The following is a 23328-nucleotide window of genomic DNA, read 5'->3' as shown; positions in this document are numbered from 1 at the left end:
GATAGTGATAGTGGTCATCCTGCTTTATAAAGTTGTAAGAGTCAAGTTAACTTTTGTATGTAAAGTACTTAGTTCAGGGCCTGGCATATAAACGTTCAGTCATCATTATTAGCATCTCTTCCAGCAAAGAAATCTAGCTCTACCCCTTCCTTTCACAGATAAAGAAACTGAGGCCCAGAAAGGGGAAAGAGGGATGATAGTACAATGTGCATATACACTGCCTCTGTGCCCAGAATCATACCTGGGTTCATTCACTTAATTCTTGAGACAAACTTACAAGCTATATACTATTGCTATCCCCATTTTACAGACAGGAAGACTGAGGAACGGAGATCATTACGCCAGTTCTCCATGACACACTGCCAGTGAGTGGCGGCTCAGGGCCTCCATATGCACCATCGGCAGGGCTAGGGCTATATCACCCAGGTCTCAGGGTCCCCTCGTTCAGATGGCAGTGCCTTGATCAAAGACAAGTCTGGGTTTGGTCTGAATGTGATTGGGGGCCCTTTCCTCAGCAGGGGCTTCTTGACTCTTCAACCAAGCGGGTGTACCAGTAAGAGGCGGTGCCTGTTGCCAGTAAGAGATGAGAACTGCCTTCAAGGATGGGACCCCCCAAATCATGACTAACAAGGCCAGGATACCTACTTATGCTACTTTCATGAAAAAGTTTGTGCTTTTCCAAGAAACACCCTTCCCCCAGCCCTCCCTCCTCCTCAGCCACTCAACCAGTTTCTCATCAAGTTGATGTTCTTGTCTATAGCTAAGGAGGTAAAGAGTTTATCCTCTGCCTTCCAGTCTTAAATTACTAATTAAAATGTCTTGGAGACTAAGCCCATTGCAAGAAAGAGTCTGGGTGGCTTTCTAAAGCTTCTTGTTCATAACCAGAGGGAAGTTGATTCTCTTCTCATCTTTATAATAAGGATTCTTTTCGCAGGGTATCTGCTTTATGCTTGCTACAGCTCTGGCCCCAGTTTGGTCCCAGCAGGGGGAGGCCAGTGGAGTTTAATTACATTCCTCCTATAGGGAACGTTCAAGGAATGAGGCTTTGAAAAACAACTTGTGCTACCAAAAAGAAAAAAAAAAATCAAATTAAGCGAGTGAGAAACAGGCATTGCCTTTTGTGTCCTAGAGACCCAATCTAAATATTTAAATTTTAAAGACAGAATTCTAAGTGCTTAACTTTATAAACCTTACACATTGCAATTCATAGGGGAGTCAAACATCCCTTCTGATCTGGAATATTCATATGCTTGGGCTAACAGGCTCATGTGGTTGCTATTTTCACACATACCATATTCAGCTGTAAAACAAAATGCTAAAAAAAACCCAAAACCCAAAACCAAGAAACAAACGCAACACACACAAAACACCCAAAATAAAACATAGTGCTGCCTACAGTCCTGGGGCAACACAGACTTACCAGAAAACACAGTAAGTTGAACATCTGGGCCACCAGCAAACATTTTAGGAAGGTCCCTGTTCTCTACTGAGTTTCCAATTTCTCTTCCTCTCCTCCATCTCTGAGATGCCCAGTTGCTGACTCTTAGTGAGCGTGGAAGTAGCCCCCACCTCTCCTCCCCAGGCAGAAGCTACTGATTTGCTGACTCCAGTAGACAAATACCGTGAACTAAGAGAAGAAGAATAAGTAGGCAAGTGGGTGGACAATTAACCAAGGCAGATTTCAACTTAATGTAAGGAAAAGGTAGCAAGTTCCTTGCTCCTTGGAGCATTCAAGCAGAGTCATATCTGTCCTGGGTGGGAGGCTGCCCTAGATGGTTCCTGAGAGCCCAGGTTCTCTCTGTTCCTTAGTATGCCGGGTTCTGGGTCCCAGCACAATTATAGGACTACAGACCACCGGATGCTGCCTTCATCTACCTGCATCTCCCTTGGCCTTGTCTGTCTCTTTGACTCCTGACTACTACCTCCCAGGGTGCAGTAAACCATATTTTCTCCCATGCGCCTTCCTACATCTCCCCAACTCAAATTTGCTTTCAGTTAATCTGCAGTTAGAAAAGAAGCGGCGAACTAACATTTGTTTGTTCGCTCGTTCATCCATCACCTATTCGTCACAAGCCTACTATGTGCCAGGCGCTACTGGCCGCCCTGGGATGTAGCAGTGTGCCAGGCAGCCACACCCTAGCTCTTGTGGGGCGTATCGTAGCGAGGACTTCATTATACTGCCGCTTCCAGAAGTAAGTGGCATTTTAATAATGGATACTGTGTTGAAACAAAGGAAGGATCTCTAAGTGGTGAAAATTTAAGCCTGGTGATGGGTGGGTGGAAAAATGAACAGGAGTTTTTACATTTGTCCCAGCTGACACCATTCTGAAAGTGGCTTTGGTCACTAGAGTTCAATGGAGTTAAAAAAAAAAAGTGCATATGTTTATTTGTTTATTCTTTTCTTCTAAAAGCTAATCGTTGAGAATACAACCCATACCTGTGATGTTTTAAGGGCCTAGAATGTGAGCAGTAAATAAATGAGCCATTCAGTTGAGAATCTAGCTCAGTGCCAAGAGGACCCACAGAACCCCGAGCTTCACCTCTGGAGTCCACTTTCCCCAGTTTATTTTTAATTCTTTCTTTTCTGGATTGATGTGCATTGACCCCACCAGCTTATTTGCTTCACAAAGCTTGGCCCCTCTAGAGGCTTAGTTATTGAATATAAAATACTCTGAGTTGCCACATGAAAGGCACCAAATATATGCTGATTGGTGTGGCCAGTTCCCCGAGGAGCCTCTCCTTGCAGGTCACCTCTCCCTCTGCTGAGACAGAACTGCTCTGCGGGGACTCGGGAGTGGGGGCAGCTTGGAGCATTAATTGCTAAAAATTCCAAGTGCTGAAGCGCTAATCGGGGAAGCATAGGAAAAACATCTGCAAGTCCTTCCTGCTCTTCAACCTGCCTCTCTCTTGATTGCCCCCACTGCCCCCATTAGGGATGTCAGGGTACAAAACTACAGGCTTCTGGGGTGCAAGGGTCTCCCACCTGGGCAGTGGGTCAGGAGGTGGAGCCGGGAAACTTCTGTGTCTCTCTGATCTGGGGACTAGAGCCAGAACAAGGGCAAGGAGACTACATAGTGTGGTGAACTTTGGGAAGAGAGGAGAGGAGGAAAGGAGCAGGAAGAGGAGAGGAAAGAGAGGAAGAGGTAGCAGAGTTTCTTGGAGTTCCTGGATGGCATGAGGTCTGGGGATGTGGCTGTCACTGCTGAAGCCCATGGGACGGGGTCAAGGCCAGGGAGGGAGAGTTTCCTTGGTGGGTGCATGGGCATGGGCTGTGGGCATCCCCAGGCAGTGGGGAAGAGTTTGGAGCCCCCGTTGGTGGCACGGGAAGGTCCTGGCACTGAGCAGCACCCATTCACAGCACACATGGTCCCTACCTTCCTGCAGGTGCCCCCAAAGGAAAAAATGGGCAGATGACCCAGATCACGAAGATTAGTGTGTATACCTAATAACCACATAGGCAGTGAAACACTGGGGCTGCCACATGATCCAAGGTGATAGGTCACCCTGCTTCGGGGACTCTTGAGTTGAGTTTTCTTGAGTTGTCTTCTTTCCAGGAGCTGGTATTTTCATAGCAGCAGCCACAAATTATGACTTCCAGGATGGAGGTCTAGAACATGCCCATAGAGTCCCCTCTTACAGGCTGTCAAAACTCCTGTGCTCTAATATTAGCTATAGGGATGCCAGAAAAGGGTGATGGAGGCTCATTCTTTAGGTCAGACTCTTCTAGAATGAAGGACAGGAAGTGGGCAAGTTGGACACATTCCATGGCTCCCTCCACTGTAGCTCCTGCACTTGCAGTGAGAATAGTCCAGATTTTGCTCCAGGCCCCCCGGGGAATAGCATCAAAGAAGTTGACTTTGACCATAGTACCTCTGCATGGACTCTCACTTGGGGACTCTTAAAATTCCCATAAACACTAAGGGCTCTTTAGGAGAGCTTTCGGTCTAGGATCTACCTGCCTAAAAGGTCCAGCCTGGTGGGTACCTGTTGGATGTGCTAGGTCTCCAGTCTATGTGTGCATCCTGAGAGAGGGCTCTGGATGTCATCTTCAGCTGCCTTGAAAATGACTTCAAATCAACTCAAAAGCTCCCCCTAGCTTCCCACCCTGGAGAAGCAAGATAAGTTTAGGATTATAGGCAATACAGTTCGAGAGATATACCCAAGACTGGGTGATCCTCACCTCACTTTCTCTCTCAGTAAAGTGAGAGTGGCATCATTCTTTTTGGAATCATTTTGAAATTTTTTAAAAATTTACTAACAAAAGGTAAATTATCGTGGAGTATCAGTGCTTTACCATTAGGAATAAGTGCTTGCCACGTACAGCACAAGTCGGGGAGATGCAGGAGGCCTTGGGGTTTGAAAGGTGGCTGCTCACAGTGTGTTGCCCATGGACCACAGCGTTGGCACCATCTGGGAGCTTGTTGGAAATGCGGAATCTCCGGCTCCGCCACGGAACTTTTGCGGTCCGTTGCCGCCAGTCTCACTGTGCTGGTGTCCCTGCTTTTGTCTTTGGTTTTTTGGTATGACTTTAGGGCTGTAAGTTGTTCTGAGTTCTTGCCTCTTTCCTTGTACCTCTCAGCCTTGTGTTCTGTTGTGCGGTTATGGGGTCTGTAGGAAAGGGCTCAGATGCATCTCTAAGCCCCATGTGGCCGGGTGAGTGAGTCCATGAGGACCCCTGAGCTTATTCCTCCTAAAATATTGGACAGCAGGACTCGAGCAGATCTGGGCAAAGGGCAGGAAACCTGTCCAGTGGTGGAAAACCCATTTCCAGTTTTTCCCTTGAATCTTACAGTCAACCATGCCTTACTCCCAGTGTAAGGATGACCCTGAAGTTTCGTGCTGGGTAGGAGCCAAACTGGGAGACATTTTTTTTTCCATAGTGAGGATGAATTTGTGTTAAGCTACTCACATTTTTCCTACCCAACCTTCCTCCTGTGACAAAGGATGTATATTTATGAAACAGCCAGTTGGGAGCAAAATGGATTGTGTGAGGGGGAGGGGCACAAAATATGCCTTTTTTTCCCCCCTTTGAGGTCCTCTGGCTGCTTCAAGGAACAAATCCTCAACCTTGCTCACATTAGCAGCATGAGCTAATCAGTTGAAATACCCAGCATGGAATGCTTTTATCCTTAAGAGAAAAAGAAAGAGTAAGTTGTATTTTAATTAGGTATTTATAATGGTTACAAAGCAGCTCTTCAAGAGAAGTTTTAAGAATCTGGCCTTCCTTCTAAGGCATAACTGTGTTCAAATTATCCTAAAGAGAGGCTGTATATCAATCTAGCCCAATTTGTGATAAATTTACAACTGGGTTCTGCAGAGCAGATTTATAACAACAATTAAACAGAAGGAAAATGGGTCATAAATTTCAGCTGACACAGTCTGGCACCAAAGAGAAGAAGAGAGAATGGTTTGGCCAGATCAAAAGTCAATAATTTCCACATAAAGTGTGAAAGCTATAGCAAAAACAATTTATATGGAAAGAGGCTGTTTTTCCCCCCTCCGATCCTTTTCAAAATTGGGCATTGGAGAACACAACCAAGCATCTACATTACAAAAATCTTACTAAATAATTGGTGTGCTTTCTCAATTTTATGAGTAGTACAAGTGGTACAAACCACTCACTGCTCCTCAGTGCTTGAATTTAGTGAAGGTAGTGTCCCTTCAGTAGGACTAAGGAAACATGGGGCAAGCGATTGGGTGACTTGAGAGGGAAAGTTTTAAGCTAAATTTTGGTGGTGGATTGAGAGGAAAGCCAGATGATTTGGAAGGAAACACATATGCCCATAGAACAAAGCAGCATGAATTATAAAGTGGGTAATAACCATATTATAATGAAACAAATACATACACTGAAAGGAGAAAGACATCAAGGCCACTTGGATCAAAACAGGGGGCAGGACATGGAATATTACTGGATGGAATGTATGAGTTGTGAAACGTGTACCAAGGTAATCTTCAGTAGTGAAGGAAGACCTTCAGGTGTCCCTGTGCATGCCAGAAGTTGAGTGACTTTCACTGCTGACAGTTTTACATTCTGACTGATAAAGGAGGCAGTGAGGCCAACCGCCAACCAGGACGTCCCTGTAACCGATAAGGAAGCATTGACTGGCTCTGTGGAAATCACAGGACACGTGGCGTGAAGTGGCCACACCGTTACGAGAAGGATGTGAGAGCGGGCCATACCCATGGCTGAGAAGTTCAGAAGAGCAAGCAGCACGAGGCTCTGTTGGACTTACATCCGTGGCTCTGGAAAGCTGGATTTTGAAAGTCCAACAGAAAGGTGTGTGTGATTGCATAAGCAGAAATTTGAAAGTGGGAGCCTCTGATCTGGGGACCACGGATTCTGGGTACTTGGACACACCGTTTTCTGGTGACCCAGCAGCCATTCTCCCCCCACTCCCAGGAACAGGGGTTTGGGGATCCACCTCTCCCCCATCTGATGTCTCTGTGGTTCCCCGGAGGCTGCTCCCAGGCACCAACTCCAGAGGTGAGGCAAGTGATCCAGGTCTCAGCCAATCAGAGCGTCATATTCCCCGCAGACCCCGTGATTGGTGGGGTCTGGGTGCGTGGCCCAATTGTCTCCAGTGAGATGCTCTGAGCCTTTCGCTGAGACTTGGAAGAAAGAGGCTCTGGCTGCTTCACATCGCACCTGAGCTGGCTCTGCACCACCGTCCCATCAGCCTATCGAAGGATGAGAGGACTTGAAGGAACACTTGTGAGAGCGAGGAATCATCAGTGTAGAGAGGAGTGTTGTTGGGGCCCAAGCCAAGGGATGGGGTCACCCAATGAGTTTGGGGGCAGCTGGCTGAGCCTCGTGTTTCATTCTCCAGTTCATTCACCTGTGGATGCAGCAGAATTGCTCATTTGCCCTCCCGCCTATTTAAGCGGAGGAAAAGTAACTGGAGAGAGATGTCAAGGCAGAGGGAGGGGGGAGAAGGGGCAGCCACTGTTGGTGTGGCCAAGGTGGGTGTCTCCCCTGGGCCATGTGGACACTGCAGGAGGCATGGAAGCTCAGAGTGAGGCATCTTGCCAGCAACCTGCTCAAGGGGGCTGACTGCCCAGGAGATCCCCATGCCCAGAAGCCCTGTCAGCGAACTGTGTCATGGGGAGGCCCCAGGAGTCCTCTGAACTCCTGCTGCACCGCGTGCCAGAGGCATGGGAGGCGCTGAGAGAAGCCTCCATTGTGTAGGAATGGGGGTTCTATTAGAATGCCCCAACTCTGGCAAGAGAAGGGGGCCCAGGAGGGACCGGGAAAGGGTAGGAAGGAGAAAAAACAGACCGCAGGCTCTCCGCAGGGCAGCTTCCACAGGCCACAGGTCAGCCTGAGCTAAGGAGATGGAAGAGCATTAAATGGGATCTGAGACTGAAGTTTTAAACTAGACTGGACTAATCTGGACTTTTTAATGCCTAAAAGTGACCAGAAATCTTTGAGATCTATTGGGGGCATCATCAGGGAAAGGGAAAAGGACATCATCAGAACACATTAAAAAAATGATAATTAGAGAAAACACAGAAAGTTTCTATGTACCTCACTTAGTTCAGATTGTTCAACACACTGGTTCCACAGCTATCTTGGGACCACTAAGGGAGATCCTGTCTAAGAATGGCGTACGCCTAGAGTGAGTGGAGCTGAAAGATTGGGAGAGAGAGAACACTGGGTTCCAGTGACAGAGTCTGAGCCCTTGAGCACCTGCATCAAGCCACACTTGAGGCAAATCTCCTCTCTGGAGTTTTCTGTTAGGTGGGCCAGTAAACTCCCTGAGCTAATATGGATTAAGTTTTCTGTCACTATTAACAGAAAAAAAAATCCTGGATTGATACTGTGTACATATACACTCTTGTTCTTGAGGAGACAGACATGGCTTCTGTCGGATTCTCATAGGGCATTGCTTTAAAAGGATATAGCTCAGAGGAAAGAAACTCAGAAGCTCAAATCCAGCAACCTCATTGACAAGTGAAAGAGAAACCATCGAGTGAGATGTCTGGGGTTCTACAGGGGTATCATGGAAGAGCTATGTCAGAGCGTCCTTGGGTGTAAGGTCTGGGGCCTGAGTCTGGCATTAACTGGCACTCAAGGAATATTTGTTGAATGGAAAGCAACAGGAAAATTATAACAAGTCATACATTACATGCAAATTTTCGGGAGCATATCGAATGTGTGAACATCTAATCTGCATTTCCATGTCCTGACAGATGGCCCACACTAACAGAACTCTGACTATAGAAAGGATGGAAGAAAGGAAGAAATAGGAAGGAAGGAAGGAAGGAGGGAGGGAGGGAGGGAGGGAAGGAAGGAAGGAAGGAAGGAAGGAAGGAAGGAAGGAAGGAAGGAAGGAAGGAGGAAAGAACCTACAAATATTCGAGTGGGTACCATGTGTAACACTTATACAACTATTAACACAGTTGTGATTGCCAAATCAGTTTTTTAAAAAAGATAACTCCTATGTATTCCCAGTGCTCAGAGACAGTCCCAGTTTGACTCAGAGACAGAAAATGACCTGGTGGGGGTGGGGAGCTTTCATTGCTGGGGCAGAGCATTGGACCCTGTTTCTTCTTAGAAGAGAGGTTTGGACCCTGAGAGTCTAGGGCTGACTTCTCAAAGTGGAACCAGGGACCACCTGTATCAAAATCACCTGGTATGTTTATCTAAAATGCAGGCTCCCAGGCCCTGGCCCACACTTACAGAATAAAAGCCTATGAGGAAAGGGCTCTGGCATCTGCATTTTAAACAGTTTTCCCAGATAGTTTTATGTACATGAAAGTTTACCTACCAGAATCTGTCTTTTTCCCCATGGGGTCTCAGTGCCTGGTAATATTCTGCACAGCCCCAGGGAAGGTGGTTCTCAGGGGGAAAGAAACCCCACCTTGAATTGGGGTTTTGGAAGGAGGCCAGGGGTTGGTGATAACAGTATTATGCTCCCTGAGGTCAAGGTCGATTAAGGCCATGTCAGAGGTAAGGGCCTGTATGAGTGAGGGCCTCTCAATGGAAGCCAGTGGAAACTCTCCTTGTGTCCTCATGGTGGATGAACATAACCAGATATGATTATGATGTCACTGGTGGGACAAATCCTAGAGCCCCACAGGTCTATAAATGACACCACATATTCTAGACTTGATTATTCGATGCCTTCTGTTGACCTAGAGGGTTTCATTGGAAGGGAGGTATTGTGGGGTTTTTTCCATTTTTTTTTTCAGTTGGTAATTAAATTCCCTGAAGGTAAGGATCATGACTTCTTAGAGCTACTGCCCCCTCTTCAACACACAGCCATATCTCCCATACTGTTGACCACTCTCTAGATGCTTGAAAGTCTTTAGTGTGACCTTTGTTATGGTTTGTTTGAGACCAAGGGGCAAATTCTCTCTACTGCCTTCACTGCCTTCCTGGGATAGCAATCAGAACTTCCTCTGGCAGGTGTCTCCCAAGTTCTCTGTCATATGACATGGGTGTGACTGACTCTAGGGGTGGGATTGACTGGCTTAACCCCTTCCGTGCCCCCATTCCTATGGCCATGGTAGTTGGTTCAAGAATGGGCAGTGACCTAAGCATCCCGGCCAGAATGAACCTGATGATTCTTATTGAGAATTTGGGGCCACAGATTCATTTCTCTCTTGGTAATGAGCTAGGAAGCCTGTAGCCCTAGACATTCTTGGCACTTGGACTTTGAGAAGAAAGCACAACAAGAATGGGGCAAGTAAGAAGAATGCACAACCAAGAACTAGGGAGAAACTAGGATGTGAGCACATATTTGAGCCCCAGAAAGACTTACCTGAAGCCATGTCTATTCCTAGCTGCTCAGTGATCTGTGCTAGTAAGTCTCCCCCTTCCCACCATTTTTTTTTTTTTTTTGTGCTTAAGTCAGTTTGGGTTGGGGTTTTGTTATGTGCCACTAAATGCATCCTAAGAGGTATGCTTCAGCTCCTCTTTCTTCTCTTTCTATAATGCACCCTAACCATCTTGGGTCCCTCCTCAAACAGATGGACAGACAGACAGAAAAATATCACAATTACTCATGAACAGGATAAGATGGGTGGTAGGAATCAGTGGTAGAGTTATTTGGATGCATGGCTTGTTGAGACTCCGTGCCCAAAGAATATTGATTAATGGATCAATGTCAACCTGGAGGGAAGCCCTGTCCTGTTCAACATTTTAATCAATGACTTGGATGGAATAGGAGACATGCTTAGCAAGTCTCGGATGACACAGAGCTGGAAGAATTGCTAATATGACAGATGGCAGAATCAAGACTTAAAATTATTTTGACTGAGTTGAGCAATAATAAGGATAAATATAAACTCTTGCATCTAGGCTCAAAAAAATCAATTGTGTGAGCAGTGGCTTGGGGAGACCTGGCTTAGCCAATGTCATAGGAATGTGGAACTTTATGTTGACCATAAGCTCATGATGAGCCAAAAGTTGAGACAATTAGTAACACAGTTAATGAAGTTTTCAGTTACTTGAAACATCAAATATTGGAGAACTGCATTGGTAAAGAAAGGCTAACCTTGTGTCTAGTTCCCCAGAATTTAGTGGAATTTAATGAGAAGCAGTTTTCAGCTCAGTATGTATATTTATTTATTTATTATTATTTTTTTAAATATTTATTTATTTTTGAGAGAGACAGAGTGAGAGCAGAGAAGGGACAGAGAGAGAGGGAGACACAGAATCTGAAGCAGGCTCTGAGCTCTCAGCTGTCAGCACAGAGCCTGACGCGGGGCTCGAACTCACCAACCATGAGATCGTGACCAGAGCCGAACTCAGATGCTTAACCTACTGAGCCACCCAGGCGCCCCTCAGTATGTATATTTTAAAAAGCTTCCAATGATTCTAATAATAGAACAGGCCACTTCCCCAAATTGTGAATGTACTTATATCAGAATGTAAGAGAAAGAAGTCTATTATGGTGGTCTTCCATCTATTTATTTAGTTTGTTTATTTTGAGAGAGAGGAGAGTGAGAATCCCAGGAGGGTTTCCCAGTGGTGCGGGGCTCGAACCCATGAACTGTGAGATCATGACCTTAGCTGAAATCAAGAGTTGGATGCTTAACCAACTGCACCATCTAGGTGACCCTAGATGGTCTTCCTTTTAAAAGCACAGATTTAATATGTGGAAACTAATTTGACAATAAACTATTTGTAAAAAAAAAAAAAAAAAAAGCACAGATTTAAAAAATGATTTTAACAACTTGGAAGTCAAAGCAATACATACAAAAGCATTGAGAAAAAATGTGGCAGTGAAGGAGCCTAGCTCAGCACTCTTGAAAGTTTGATTCAGATTCATCTAGAAGGAATATGCAGAATCTGGATTCGGCTCTGACCAGCCCCATTTCACCTCACTTCATATATGGTCCCCCTCCTCAATGCTCAGCCAGTTTTCATTCCTGCTTTGGCTTGGCCCATCCTTATGCCCACTCCCACTTTCCAGCTTGGTTCCCTTTCCTGCCTCACACCTGCCTCCCAGAGCTGACTACACAGTCACAGCAGTAGGAAACCACACCTCTTTCCCACCCCTGCCTTTTGCCCTCACTTGTTGCTAAGACTTTGCAGCCTCCCTGATCCAGGCCTGGTTTCACAGGCAGCCCCAGGCAGCTACGATAATGTGCAGGATACACCTTTTTGCCTTTCCTTCCTTTCTTTCTTTTTTTTTTCCTGTTGTTCTGAACACTTCATTTTACTTGTTAACCCAGAGAGGCAGAGAAGGTGGGCAACAGCCCTATTTCATCTCATACACTTAGCATGTGATTTTCACAAGGAAGTTATCAAAAATAAGTTTCACTTCTAAATGAACTCAAAATCGTGTGTCCTGTGGATTTCACACGGACGACTGTACTCATAAATTTCTCATTAAAGCTGTCCACCTCTGTCAGAAGCTTCTCTTGGCAGTCAGGGTTGGTGGCCAGGAGGTAGGTGGCGAAAGAGAGCGTGTTGGTGAGGATCTCGTAGCCAGCAATGAGGAAGATGAAGGCCTGGCCCACAACCTCATCCACAGTCAGAGGCTTGGACAGGCGTCTGGGCTGGTGCGGGTGGGAGGGACTCGCTCTGCAGTTGGTGGAGAAGACTTGTCTGACCATATCAAAGCTCTCCACACCCACAGAGGTGGCGGAGTGTCGGGCGTCCAGGACCAGTTGGAGGAAATCTTTCCGCCTCTGAGGAACAAAAGGAGAAAATGCCCATTCTGGCCTTAGAGTCATGTGAGGGAGGCACAGAAGAAGACATGCACCTGAGCTTGATGGGACCCAGCACCCTCGCTGCAGGGTTATCTGAGATGGCGAGAACCTGGGACCCCCACATGTCCCTTACATGGCACTGGTTCTCAGACTTCGGCACAGCAAACAACAGACATGATGCTGCCATTAAAAAAGGATGAGGCCATGCATCTGGACTGACTGGGAAGGGGATTAAGCCATTTTGGTAAGTAAAACATAGAGCAAGTTGCAGAACAGCCTGCACAATGGAATCTCATTTCTGTAAAAACAGTACATGTACAATATATGTAATTACATGTATTTGCTCATGCAGAGAAAATGTTTAGCACCATCCATACCCCCAGCAGTTCACAGTGAACTGGAGGAGGTGGGAAAGCCAGGGTGGGTGGGGTGGGGGGGCTTTGATTTTTTTACATTATGCGTGTTTGTACTGTCAGTTGTCTGGTTGGTTTTCCAACAATAAACAATGAAAGCATCATACAGATTTAAACCAAAGTATACACTCCCTTGTGCACTTTGGCACCATTCATGGCTAATGGATGGGTGGCCATACATTTTCCTCACACGGTGGGAAGCTGGCAGAACTGGGGGGGTGGGAGGGAACTAACTAGCCTTGGGGAAGCTTGTCTTGAAAGACCTCCCCCACTCCCTTTCTCCCCAGTGATCCTCTACCCCATTTAAGTGCCTAGAACTTTCTTACCATTTCCCCCTACCTTCCTTATCAGCAATTTGCATATTCTTTATACCTTTACCGCCACTAATTGTAACCATAGAAGCTTTTGCATATTGCTTTCACATTGACAAAGTGTATCCCTGGCATACCCCTTCTTTGAAAAGCTCTTTAATGTGATGGGTGACAACCAATATGTTACTCTCTTCTGAAGTTTATGGGGCTCAAACAGCAAAAGGAGAGAGTATCAGAACCACCAGCAGAAACATATTATAATTTCAAAGTACTTTGCTTGGTGCAGTGTTTTCTCAATTCATTGGCTTCGGAATTTCTATTGCATTAATATTCTGTTCCCCACACATCAGCACTTAATTCCATCTTCTAAGATTCTTGTTATTGCACCTGTTGTTGCTTTTCCTCCTCCAAGAGAGTGCAAGTGTATCCAGGGCAGGACCCTGTGTCTCACCCCCACTGAGCCCATGCCGGGTTGTGCTGAGCACATGTTAGGTCTACAATAAATGATCCCACAAATAACGAGGTTGTGTAGTAAATACATTTTGAGAAAGGCTGTGTTGGATTGGCTTACAAGTGATGCTATTTAGAGCAGGTGGTTTGGGTCATGAGGCCTTTGCGGCACTACTGGTTCCCAGCTTTTGTGACTTTGCAAGACATCTGCTGAGATGCAGGGGTCACAGCCAAGCCTGTGGGCATCAAGAACCTTGAGTCTCGGGAGCCAAGGCCTCCGTGCACTGCCAGCCTGCTCAGGTCAGCCACAGTTGGCTGCCTCTCTCCACCCCGGCCCTGCTCATTCTCATTTCCAGGCGGCATCCTCGAGGGCTGGCTTTCCCCAGTTTCCTTCCTGATGCTTGGCCAACATCTGGGTGGCTGGCGTAGCTCCACTGCCAGCCTGGTCGGGCAGAGTTGAGACAGGGCAGGGCACGATGGCTCATGTGGGTGGGGAGTACCTTCTGTTACCTCGGCTCCTGGATGAGAATCGGCAGGCCTATCGGCTGGTGAATGTGAAACTCCTCAGGGTGCTGTGCAGTCTTCCCTGAGGCGCACCTGTGGCTTTGCTGGAGGGGGATGGGGACAGGATGAGGGGCGGGAGAGCACCTTTGGCTTTTTCCAGTGGTAGAACCACAGCTGGCATCCTCTGCTCTCATCCCCTGCTCAGGCAGGCCGCTAGAGTGCCATCGAGCACAGGAGAAATCCGTCTTCACCTCCAGCTACAGAGGCCGGAGGAAAGGGCCGCTCTCTAGGGCCCGTGCGTTGGAGAAGAGCATTAGTGTAGATGGGTTTCTTTTATTTGCCCTGCATCACGGAGGCTATTTGAACACTGCCCATTTAGGTCTGAAACAGTGCTGCTTTATGGTTATATCCAAGGAAAATACGCACCCTGATAGATGTAGGTGTCTAATCCACCCATTGGGTTAGAGCTTAGAAAAATATTTACCTTTTAACATCTGTGCTGCATTTTCCACTGCGCAAACACGCATCTGCTTGATGGAATGTCTGCAGAGTTTAGATGGGTTTAAAGCAAGTTTTCTTAGTAACCATATAGCTCTGTCTTGACAGGGCAGTCCTGGATTTGTGGTTGGGAGGTTTTTCTCAGATCAACTCATTGTTTGAAACAAATAGCTCTTGAGTTTATAAAAGGAAGAGCTGGAGGCAATCCCAGTAATTGGATCTTTAATAAACCCCTCACCTCTTAGTAAGCCATTTGGTGCAACAGTTTTAGAATTTTCAGCAGAGTCCACAGCCTGTGGGTTTCAGGCTGAGGGAGGGGTGGGGTGTGTGACAGAACTGTCATCAGGAAGCCCTTCAGAGATACTGAGGTTTGAAAATGGGCTTTTCTCACACCTCCTTTCCCCTTCCTTCCCCGAGGCTTCATCCTCATTCTGGAGACCCATGAACCTGGAAGAGAATATTCTGTCCTTTTAGGCAGCGGAGCCTGGCCAGCGATACCAGGGAACTGATTCTTCCCACACCTCCAAGGGTGTCAAGTGAAGTTCACCATGGTATGAGCTTCTATACACCTTCCCCTTCCTCCTGAATCAGACTCCTTTGCCTCACAGTCTCCAGGGGGGAAGCCAGGCAGATGAGGCTTGAGGCTTTGGGTGTATCCAGCCATTAATTCACCCCGATCTCATTCTGGGCCAGTGGCGCACAAGGGACCTCAGGTCCTCCCTTGTTAAGCCCTCTGAGCCCATCTTTGAGCAACTCTTAAAACCTGCACAAGTCAATTCTGGAGAAGACATTTCAGCCCTGGTTTTTTTTTTTTCTCTCAAAGCAACATTCTTGAATGCATGTTATACATGTGTGAGTGCATCCAACAGTGACCTTATTTTCCAAACACTGAAAAGTCCCATTTCTATTCTCAGCCAAGTTCAAACAATAAATATTTACTGGATTCCTACCGTGTGCCAAGCATGGTACAAGTCTGTAAGGAAGAAAGAAGTCTCTGGGTCTCGGGTGAAGCATGAGAGGGCCCTCAGGCCCAGATTTTGCAGCAACATCCTCCGTGCTGAAAGCCACTGTGGGATTAACTGACAGCTGCCCACAGTCCTCTCTACTGGTGGTGCTGTTCATTCTAAAACTCCATCTTGCCACTTTTCAGTATACGGAATATGTCGATGAAAAGTACATGTGAAGATTTACCTAGAAAATTCTTTGGGGCTGCTATTGCCCGTGCTTGAAATAGAGAGGCCATGAGTTTGGGGGCACCCATGGCAGAGCATGGACAATGTGCTCTGGGCTTTTCTCCACCACCCTTCCCCCACCCCTTTCTCTTTCTTGTTTGCCGCTCCTCACCCCTTCTCCCTCCCTTCCAGTGTGCTGGAAGGCTGTAAGTGGCAGGGCACTAATGGCCAGCATAGTGTGGTGTGCAGGGCAGGGAGGGAAGAGACCAAAAAGACAGAACTGTACCAAACCAGGCCCCATTCCATTTCGACGCCATGCCCTGTTAGGATTCTTACCTCTTCTGCTGCCTGCTTGTCCCGCAAGGCAATCACATTCCTAATGAGTTTGTTAAAAAAGCCATTCAGTTCATCTCGGTTCTTATTGGGCAAAATCCGGGCCAGTGGGACCATTATAGATGGAAATGATACTTGAAAGAGAGAAAAACAAAAGCGGCACTGAAAACGGGGCGGCAGTAACCCTGGGCTATTAGATGCCTGTTGCCGGGGAAGCAAACCCTGGCGTTGACTTAGAGTCATTGGAAGCCGGGGCTCCCCTCCAGATCTGCACTCTTTATGGCAGGGTTTGTACCTTGTTTCACTTCCTGACCCCTCACATTCCTTGCACATTGTAAGCATTCGGTAAATGTCTGCACAGTTGAATCCCCACTTCCATCTTGCTCCCGAGAAGTCAATCTCATACTTAGAAATTAATCTTCTAGGTCCTAGATCCGATGGTCCAAGGTCTTTGTATTTCATCAAGAAAGGACAGATTATAGGCCTCGTTTCAAATCTTAGCAAGTGGTGGAAGCTGATCTACTTTTTTTAACTTTCTGGTCATTTGCATTTTTTCCCCACTGGGTAATTGTCCTCAGAGCTACCACCTGAATAGTCCCTAAGAGCTGCTCCTGCTGCTGCTGCTGCTGGTGGCAAGAATGCTGGCCCGTTGGGTACCTCCCCTGCTGTGCCAGGCACACAGCTGTGCCCTTGTCGCCATGGCCTTGAGCCAGGGCTACCTAGGGACACTTATCCCCTCCTGGAGGGTGGCCTAGGCTGAGGGGCGGAGCTGCTGAAGTGTTGTTCAGGTCAGTTCAGCTTCCCAGCATCAATGGTGGGCTCACTGCGCATAGGCACTGTGCAGGAGCCAGGATGGAGAGGGTAGTTCAGGAGCCTCAGAGATCCTAGAGCACTCTGCCCATTTTCAAGAGCCAGAGTCTGAATCAACATGGGGTAAAAGGGAGGTGGGTTCAGAGAGGACTGGTAGCAGGGCTGGGACAATGGAGCCACCAGCCCCCACCCCGGGTGTGTCCATGGTCAATGGTAAGTGGAGCTGACTCAGGGGAGCAGCTCTCGGGGGTGGAGGGGGTGAGGGGCATAGAGGGGAGCTCCTTTGACCCCCATAGCGACAACTCCTACAGTTTCAGTGCAGGGCTGATGGAGGTGACATGGACTTCCACAGAAATGGACTCAGAAATGGGAATGCAACTGACCAAGGAATGAATACAATTTAGCAGCCTGGCAGAAAGGTTAGATGTTAGGGCAATAATCAATAACAGCAATAGCCACACTTCAATACTTCCATAAAAGCAAGAAGATGCTGGAATTGGCCAGAGGGTAAAAACTCACTTCTAAAATAAAAATAAAATAAATTGACCAGTCTCCACAGCATTAGGTAACCTGCTAGTCACCCTTTGCGTATGATTTCTAGTTTATTGTGCATTGGGATTCAAGCAGAGAAGTCTTCCGAAAAGGATTTTGCTAGAGAGGAGAAATATGTTCTAGAAAATGAAAGACTTTGGGCTCCAATCTTGGCTCTGCCTCTCTAAGCCTCAATCTTCTCATCCGTGAAGTGGGCGTGAGAATACTTCTCTCATAGGGGTGAACACAGCACTAACAGGCAATGTAAGCAAAGCACTCGGCGCTGGCCATGGCTGCTGTTCCGGCTGTGGCGGTGGTGCAAGGGGCCGGCGCTACCTGTCTTGGTGATGGGTGGCCCTGACTGGTGACAAGAGGTGCCTGGGTGGCTCCAGGAACATAAGACCTCTCTCTGCAGAGTGGACTCTGCAGGGTGACTCTCAGAAACACCTGGAGTCGTGGTGAGAGCTGCCTGGGCCTCCCAGACATCATGGGGACTGGCCAGCTTGCTGGACCCCCGTCTTACTGCCCTGGGCAGGAGCTGTACTTACAGATTAAAACCAGGATAGGCTTGGGGATGGAGTACGCAAAGAAACGCCTGCAGTGCTGGACAAACGGGTCCTTGGGAGCCCTTTGGGAGTCCACCTGGGTGCCAAAGGCGATACTGGCAACCACATCTGTAGTGTAGCAGCTGTAGCACCTACGGGAGAGGAGTCCATTTGGATTTAGAAAGGACACTGCCATTGGCCTGCTCATCATGCACATGCCTCAAGAGGCACCGCTCCATAGTCTACCTGCTCGAGCTGAAAGGAGGTGATCATAGAGGAGCCCCTAGGATGGGGTCCTTTAAGCATTGCAACAGAATTTGGGAGGAGACCCCAAAACATCTGATCACTGATATAAACACAGACTGGGGAGGGGAGAACATTACTTCCTCGCCTTGCAAGCTTGAGACAGCCTTTTTTTTTTTTTTTTTAATTTTTAATGTTTTATTTATTTCTGAGAGAGAGAGACCGCATGAACAGGGGAGGGTCAGAGAGAGGGAGACACAGAATCTGAAACAGGCTCCAGGCTCTGAGCTAGCTGTCAGCACAGAGCCTGACGTGGGGCTCGAACACATGAACCGTGAGATCATAACCTGATCCGAAGTCAGACTGTTAACCGACTGAGCCACCCAGGCGCCTCCAGGCAGCCTTAATCAACCAGCCACAGTCAGATACCAAGAAATATGCTCTAACCTGTCCTCCCAGCAGGGCGGGGGGGGGGGGGGGGGGGGGGGGAAGCAGTGGACCCAGAGCTCACGTGCATTACCCCAAAGCTGTGCAGAGTTGGTCCAAAGCCAGGATCAAGTGGTTAACTGATATATAGCAAGTTGGGATTGATGAATTAACAACCTGGCTGTCTAGTTTTATTAGCTCCGTTTCCCTCTCTTCCTCCTAATGATTTTACAGTTTTTATAAGAGTTACAAACAAAAAACAAGGGCGTTTCACACTCAAATAAATTCAAGACAAACTTTGGGACCAGCTTCATGAACATATGTATATTATTACAGAAAACACACGTTGCACTTTAGAAACAAACAGAAGGAAAAGTGTCTGGCAATAGCTCCAGAAAAATTAACCTCTTCGGCTCTAGAAAGCCTGCCCTTAAATGGCCATTTTAAACGAGAATGATCCTTTTTTGTTATCTTAGAGGAGCAGTCCAGTTATTTCTAGAAAGGCTCCCAATGGGGTATGCATATCCTTGTATAATTAAAAGTTCTTATTTTTGTGGCTTCACTTAGGCACATACATAGTTCCTTTTCTTCCTAACCAACAGCTTTTCATTAAGGGATAAATGACATCTCCAGATGACTTCTTTTATTTCGACTGCTTTATTGAAAACATTTCTACAATTGATTACACATGTCCCCGATATAGCAAAAGCAATTTGCCTACTGAATGTGATTTCATCTGATCCTAATGGTCAAAGAGTTAAGAGGGGTTTTTTTTTTTCTATTTTATTTTGTTTTTGGAAGAGTTAAGGGTTTTTAAGTTATTTACTTTGCTTTTGTAGCTGTTCAGCCCGTCTTATCTTTAGCCAACTCATGCATCTCATGACCAGAGAGAAAGTGTACGAGAGGATTTTGTAAACATAGTAAAACCAGCAGAATTTAAATGCTGGTGATAATTATGTTATTTTATTAGCAGTGATAATAAGAACGAGCCAGCTTCTGGCTGATCTGTGTCTCTCGCCCTACTCTGTAAGCCATAACTCATCAGAGGACAACTAGAAGGAGAGCCTAATAATTAGTCATTTAAATTTGGTGTTCACCGCTAAGTCATAGCTTTCAGGCTGAGGTGCATCACAATTTTTCTTGAAGTAAAAATTCATAGACTCCCCCGCTCCACTGGGACCCTGTCCTTCCTGCCCACTCCTGTGTCTGCAGAGGTCAGAGGGTGTGTCCACCCACATGCCACTGCCCACTCAAGGGTTCCCTCCATATGCCACACCTACTCTGGCCTTTGTTCATATTCTCTTCACATTGCACGCAGGTTTCCTTTTTTATTATTCAGTCCACCCATGCTTTTATGAGCCCCTAGCATTTCCATAGTTTGCTGGTCCCAAGGTAATTGTCCAGCAATTATGTACAGTTACAAGAAGCAGTAATTCAAAAGTGCAATTTCTCATCTGTCATGTAGCCACGTAGCACACTTACCTCTGGATGTCGAAAGCGTCCCCGGATTCTGCATAGTGTTTTAAGTGAGCCAGAAGCATGTTGCAGGCTTGGCTGATTAGGGGAGTCATCTGATAGCAGATAACAAAGGTGTAATTAGGACAGCATGCAGGGAACACACCTAAAGTAGCTGCAGATAAAGAGGTTATGTGTGGTGCTTCCTGGGAAAATGGACAAGGAAACTTGTCCTGCCACTGAGATTCAAGAGGAAGTTCTGAAATTCACAAATATAAAATACAATAGCTGTAAAAGTCTATTTTAGCTTAAGCAATCTGTTCTATTGGAAACAAAAAGAAGAAAGGATATATAGTAAATACTGTGAAATAATTACAAAAATGATCATTAAGTGCTTAGACAGAAATGAGAATCACTGCTCGGTTTCATGACATTTGGTTAGCATTAGAGAGTAAATAGGCCACAATCCATATGTACTCTCTCTGGAATTAGCCCAAATCCATGCTTGCTTGGTTCCAATTATACTTTAGATCTTCTGCTAAAGTATAGAATCTTAGTCTCCAAAGGAACATAAGGTCGTCCATTTCAACTGCTTATTCAATACGAAAATCATTTTTAGAGCATTTCTGATAGATGGCTATTCATTTCTGCTTCAGCTGCTTAAAATTTTTGAGGACGTATAAGGGAACCCTTGACTCGAAGAGACCTTCCATGCCCACCCAGGAAAACAGCTGAGTTTCTTTTCTTTTTTTCTTTTTTCTTTTTTTAATGTTTTATTATTTGTATTTGAGAGACAGGGTGTGCATGGAGGCAGGGGCGCAGAGAGGGGGAGATAGGCTCCAGGCTCTGAGCTGTCATCATAGAGCCCGGCATGGGGCTCGAACCCACGAACCATGAATGAGATCATGACCTGAGCTGAAGTTAGACGCTTAACCGACTGAGCCACCCAGGCAACGCCCCCCCCCCATTTTTAAAAATATTAAAATATTTTCATTTTGGAAACAGTCTAACATAGGCCCAGAAGGATACAGAGAATGGTATCACGAACATTCATGTAATCATTATCCAACATGTTTGGATCTCACTTCTGGCCGCCACCATGTTGACCCCAGCCGGCTGGCTCAAGTGGGTGGAATTCTTTGTGGAGCTGACAGGCAGCCACATGACCTTCTGCTTCCTCCTGCATGTTGGCGAAGCCAGGTCGGAAACATCAAGGAGAGTCCTTCCCACCAGTGCCCATTCTAGAACAACATTGTAGCTAAAGCAATCCACCATAATACCTTGTTCTGACCATTTCTTACAGAAAGCATTTTTGAAATGTTAAATATGTTTAGATTTTACTGTGTTAACACTAGAATATAACTTCCTGAGGCCAGGGAAGGTCTTTTGTCTTTTTGTTCATTTTTATGTCCCCAGCACCCACAACAATGCCTTAGCCCATAGAAATTGTTTGTTGAACAAGTGAAGGAATTGGAATGATTATGTAAGCCTCAGTCTTTGCTCTTAAAGTTTTGAGGCTTTGGGGGAAGTTATAAAGTATTAATCTACTTGTTAGAAGGTATGTTGTTCCGAGGCAAAATCTGACCCCTCTTACCTTCTTCCTCTTGGTAGTGCTTCCGGTACTCAGACGGTAGGTGCTGCATCTCCTCACAGACTAGATGGTTCTTCCCCATCCCTTCAACCGCCCCTCCTTGTACACATGGTCTGCACACACTTCTCCATTCTCATTTTGTGGGTGCGCTCTCTCTCTCTCCCTCTCCGTCTCCCTCCCTCAGTCATCAGTGTCACTTCTGAAAGGCAGCTCCATAAATGGAACAATATTTCAGGTAAGATTCCTTATTACGTCATTTAGGGCAACTGGGTGGCTCAGTCAGTTAAGCGTCCAACTTCGGCTCAGGTCATGATCTCGCAGTTCGTGAGTTTGAGCCCCACGTTGGGCTCTGTGGTGACAGCTTGGAGCCTGGAGCCTGCTTTGGATTCTGTGTCTCCTTCTCTCTCTGCCCCTTCCCTGCTCTCTTTTTCTCTCTCAAAACTAAATAAACGTTAGAAAAGTTGTATTTAAAAAATCGTAAATGGATCACTCCCCTGCCTGCCAATCACAAGCCCAGATGTGTGTTGAAGACACATTTTTTTAGAAGACACATATGACAGGCAAACATTGAGGTTCCAGTTAACAAAAACCTCCATAGGCATGAGTCACCACCATAGGCAATTGATTTTTTGACACTTTTGGCTCCATTCTTTAGAAGCACTTTACATTTACATTATATTTATTGCTGTGAAAAGTTGTCCCGCAATGTGTTCTGAGCAGAACAAGCTCTTAACTCTCCCTAAAACATTCAAGTGATCCGAGAAGCCCAGCACGTTGGGACAGCCTGGGTGGCTGGTTGGAGGGACACACAGCTTTGTTGGACCCCTCCCTCCCTCCCATAACTCTGCAAGCTCACCCCCCTCATCCCTGCCCCCTGCTCTGGAGGGTAAGGAAAGAACTGTAGCAACCGGGTCTCTGGCAGAATCAGTTGAATATTCAACTGAGAAGCAGAAGGACATTCCCAGTGAATAAGAGTGAGCTGTAGTCTAAGCTCAGGGCTGCGTCAGTTCCCAGACCAGGGACATTGGCCTGGGCAGCACCTCTGGGCAGCCACACAGCAGGTCAAGGAGCAGATGCTCAGAGAGAAACATACACACTCAGTGGAGAGATATCAGGGCATCTGAGTGCCACCGCCCCCCCCTTGTTGCTGAGACTCCTGGAAGAAGTATCTGTAAGAGGCAAATCCTGGGGAAAATTTTTTCATCTCATCGAGCTTCCAGTGCTTAGAGCACTAGAGTGTTTGTACCCGGTACGGGTGGGCCAAGGGATGCACTCATGCATTCAGACCTCCTCTCCTGTAACACTGCCTAGTCCTTCTGGCTCCATGTGAAACTTGGCAAGTGTGCCTTCTAAGCCTTCGTTCAGTTTGTCACTAGGTATACAGGATCAAACACAGCCCCGTGGCCCTCCACGAGACTGCTGCCTTAGGTAGCTACAGAACCGGTCAGTCATCACCGATTCCAGCCCTTCAGCCAGCTGTGCATGAACCTAAGTGGATATTCATCCAGGCAGCAATTTACCAGTCACTTGGCTGGGGAAGACTTTGTCAAATGATCTGCCTAAATAGAAATGTAATTTACCTCACATGCCTCTCCTGAAGTCCACTCAAAACAGGGATGAGGATGGCTGTCCTGATTTGTTCTTGGTAACCCTTGATGGACTCTTTATGACAACTCTGTCCTTTTCTAAATGCTCATAAACTGTCCACCTAATAATCCATCAGTACAAAAGTGCATGTAAATGGATCACTTTTATTTTTTTATTTTTTTATTTTTAGTTTATTTTTGAGAGAGACAGAGCGTGAGCAGGAGACGGGCAGAGAGAGAGGGAGACACAGAATACAAAGCAGCCTCCAGGCTCTGAGCTATTTGCACAGAGCCC

General features: G+C 46.6%; 1 protein-coding gene across 1 annotated transcript in view; it reads right to left on the bottom strand.

Moving 5' to 3' along the window:
* The window catches only part of TBXAS1 (thromboxane A synthase 1), a 157522-nt gene that overhangs the window by 37483 nt on the left and 96711 nt on the right, over positions 1-23328 (bottom strand). The window contains exons 6-9 of the mRNA XM_039234070.1: positions 19884-19972; positions 17736-17884; positions 15850-15980; positions 11833-12144 (exon numbers count right to left, since the gene is read on the bottom strand). Coding sequence (XP_039090001.1) covers positions 11833-12144; positions 15850-15980; positions 17736-17884; positions 19884-19972 — 681 coding nt within the window. The remainder of the gene's footprint in view (positions 1-11832; positions 12145-15849; positions 15981-17735; positions 17885-19883; positions 19973-23328) is intronic.

The sequence above is a fragment of the Hyaena hyaena genome, unplaced genomic scaffold, assembly GCF_003009895.1.
Source record: "Hyaena hyaena isolate Hyena2069 unplaced genomic scaffold, ASM300989v1 scaffold_82, whole genome shotgun sequence".
Classification (NCBI taxonomy): Eukaryota; Metazoa; Chordata; class Mammalia; order Carnivora; family Hyaenidae; genus Hyaena; species Hyaena hyaena.
Note: the sequence above shows the minus strand (reverse complement) of the source record. Positions and strands in the feature narration are given on the sequence as shown.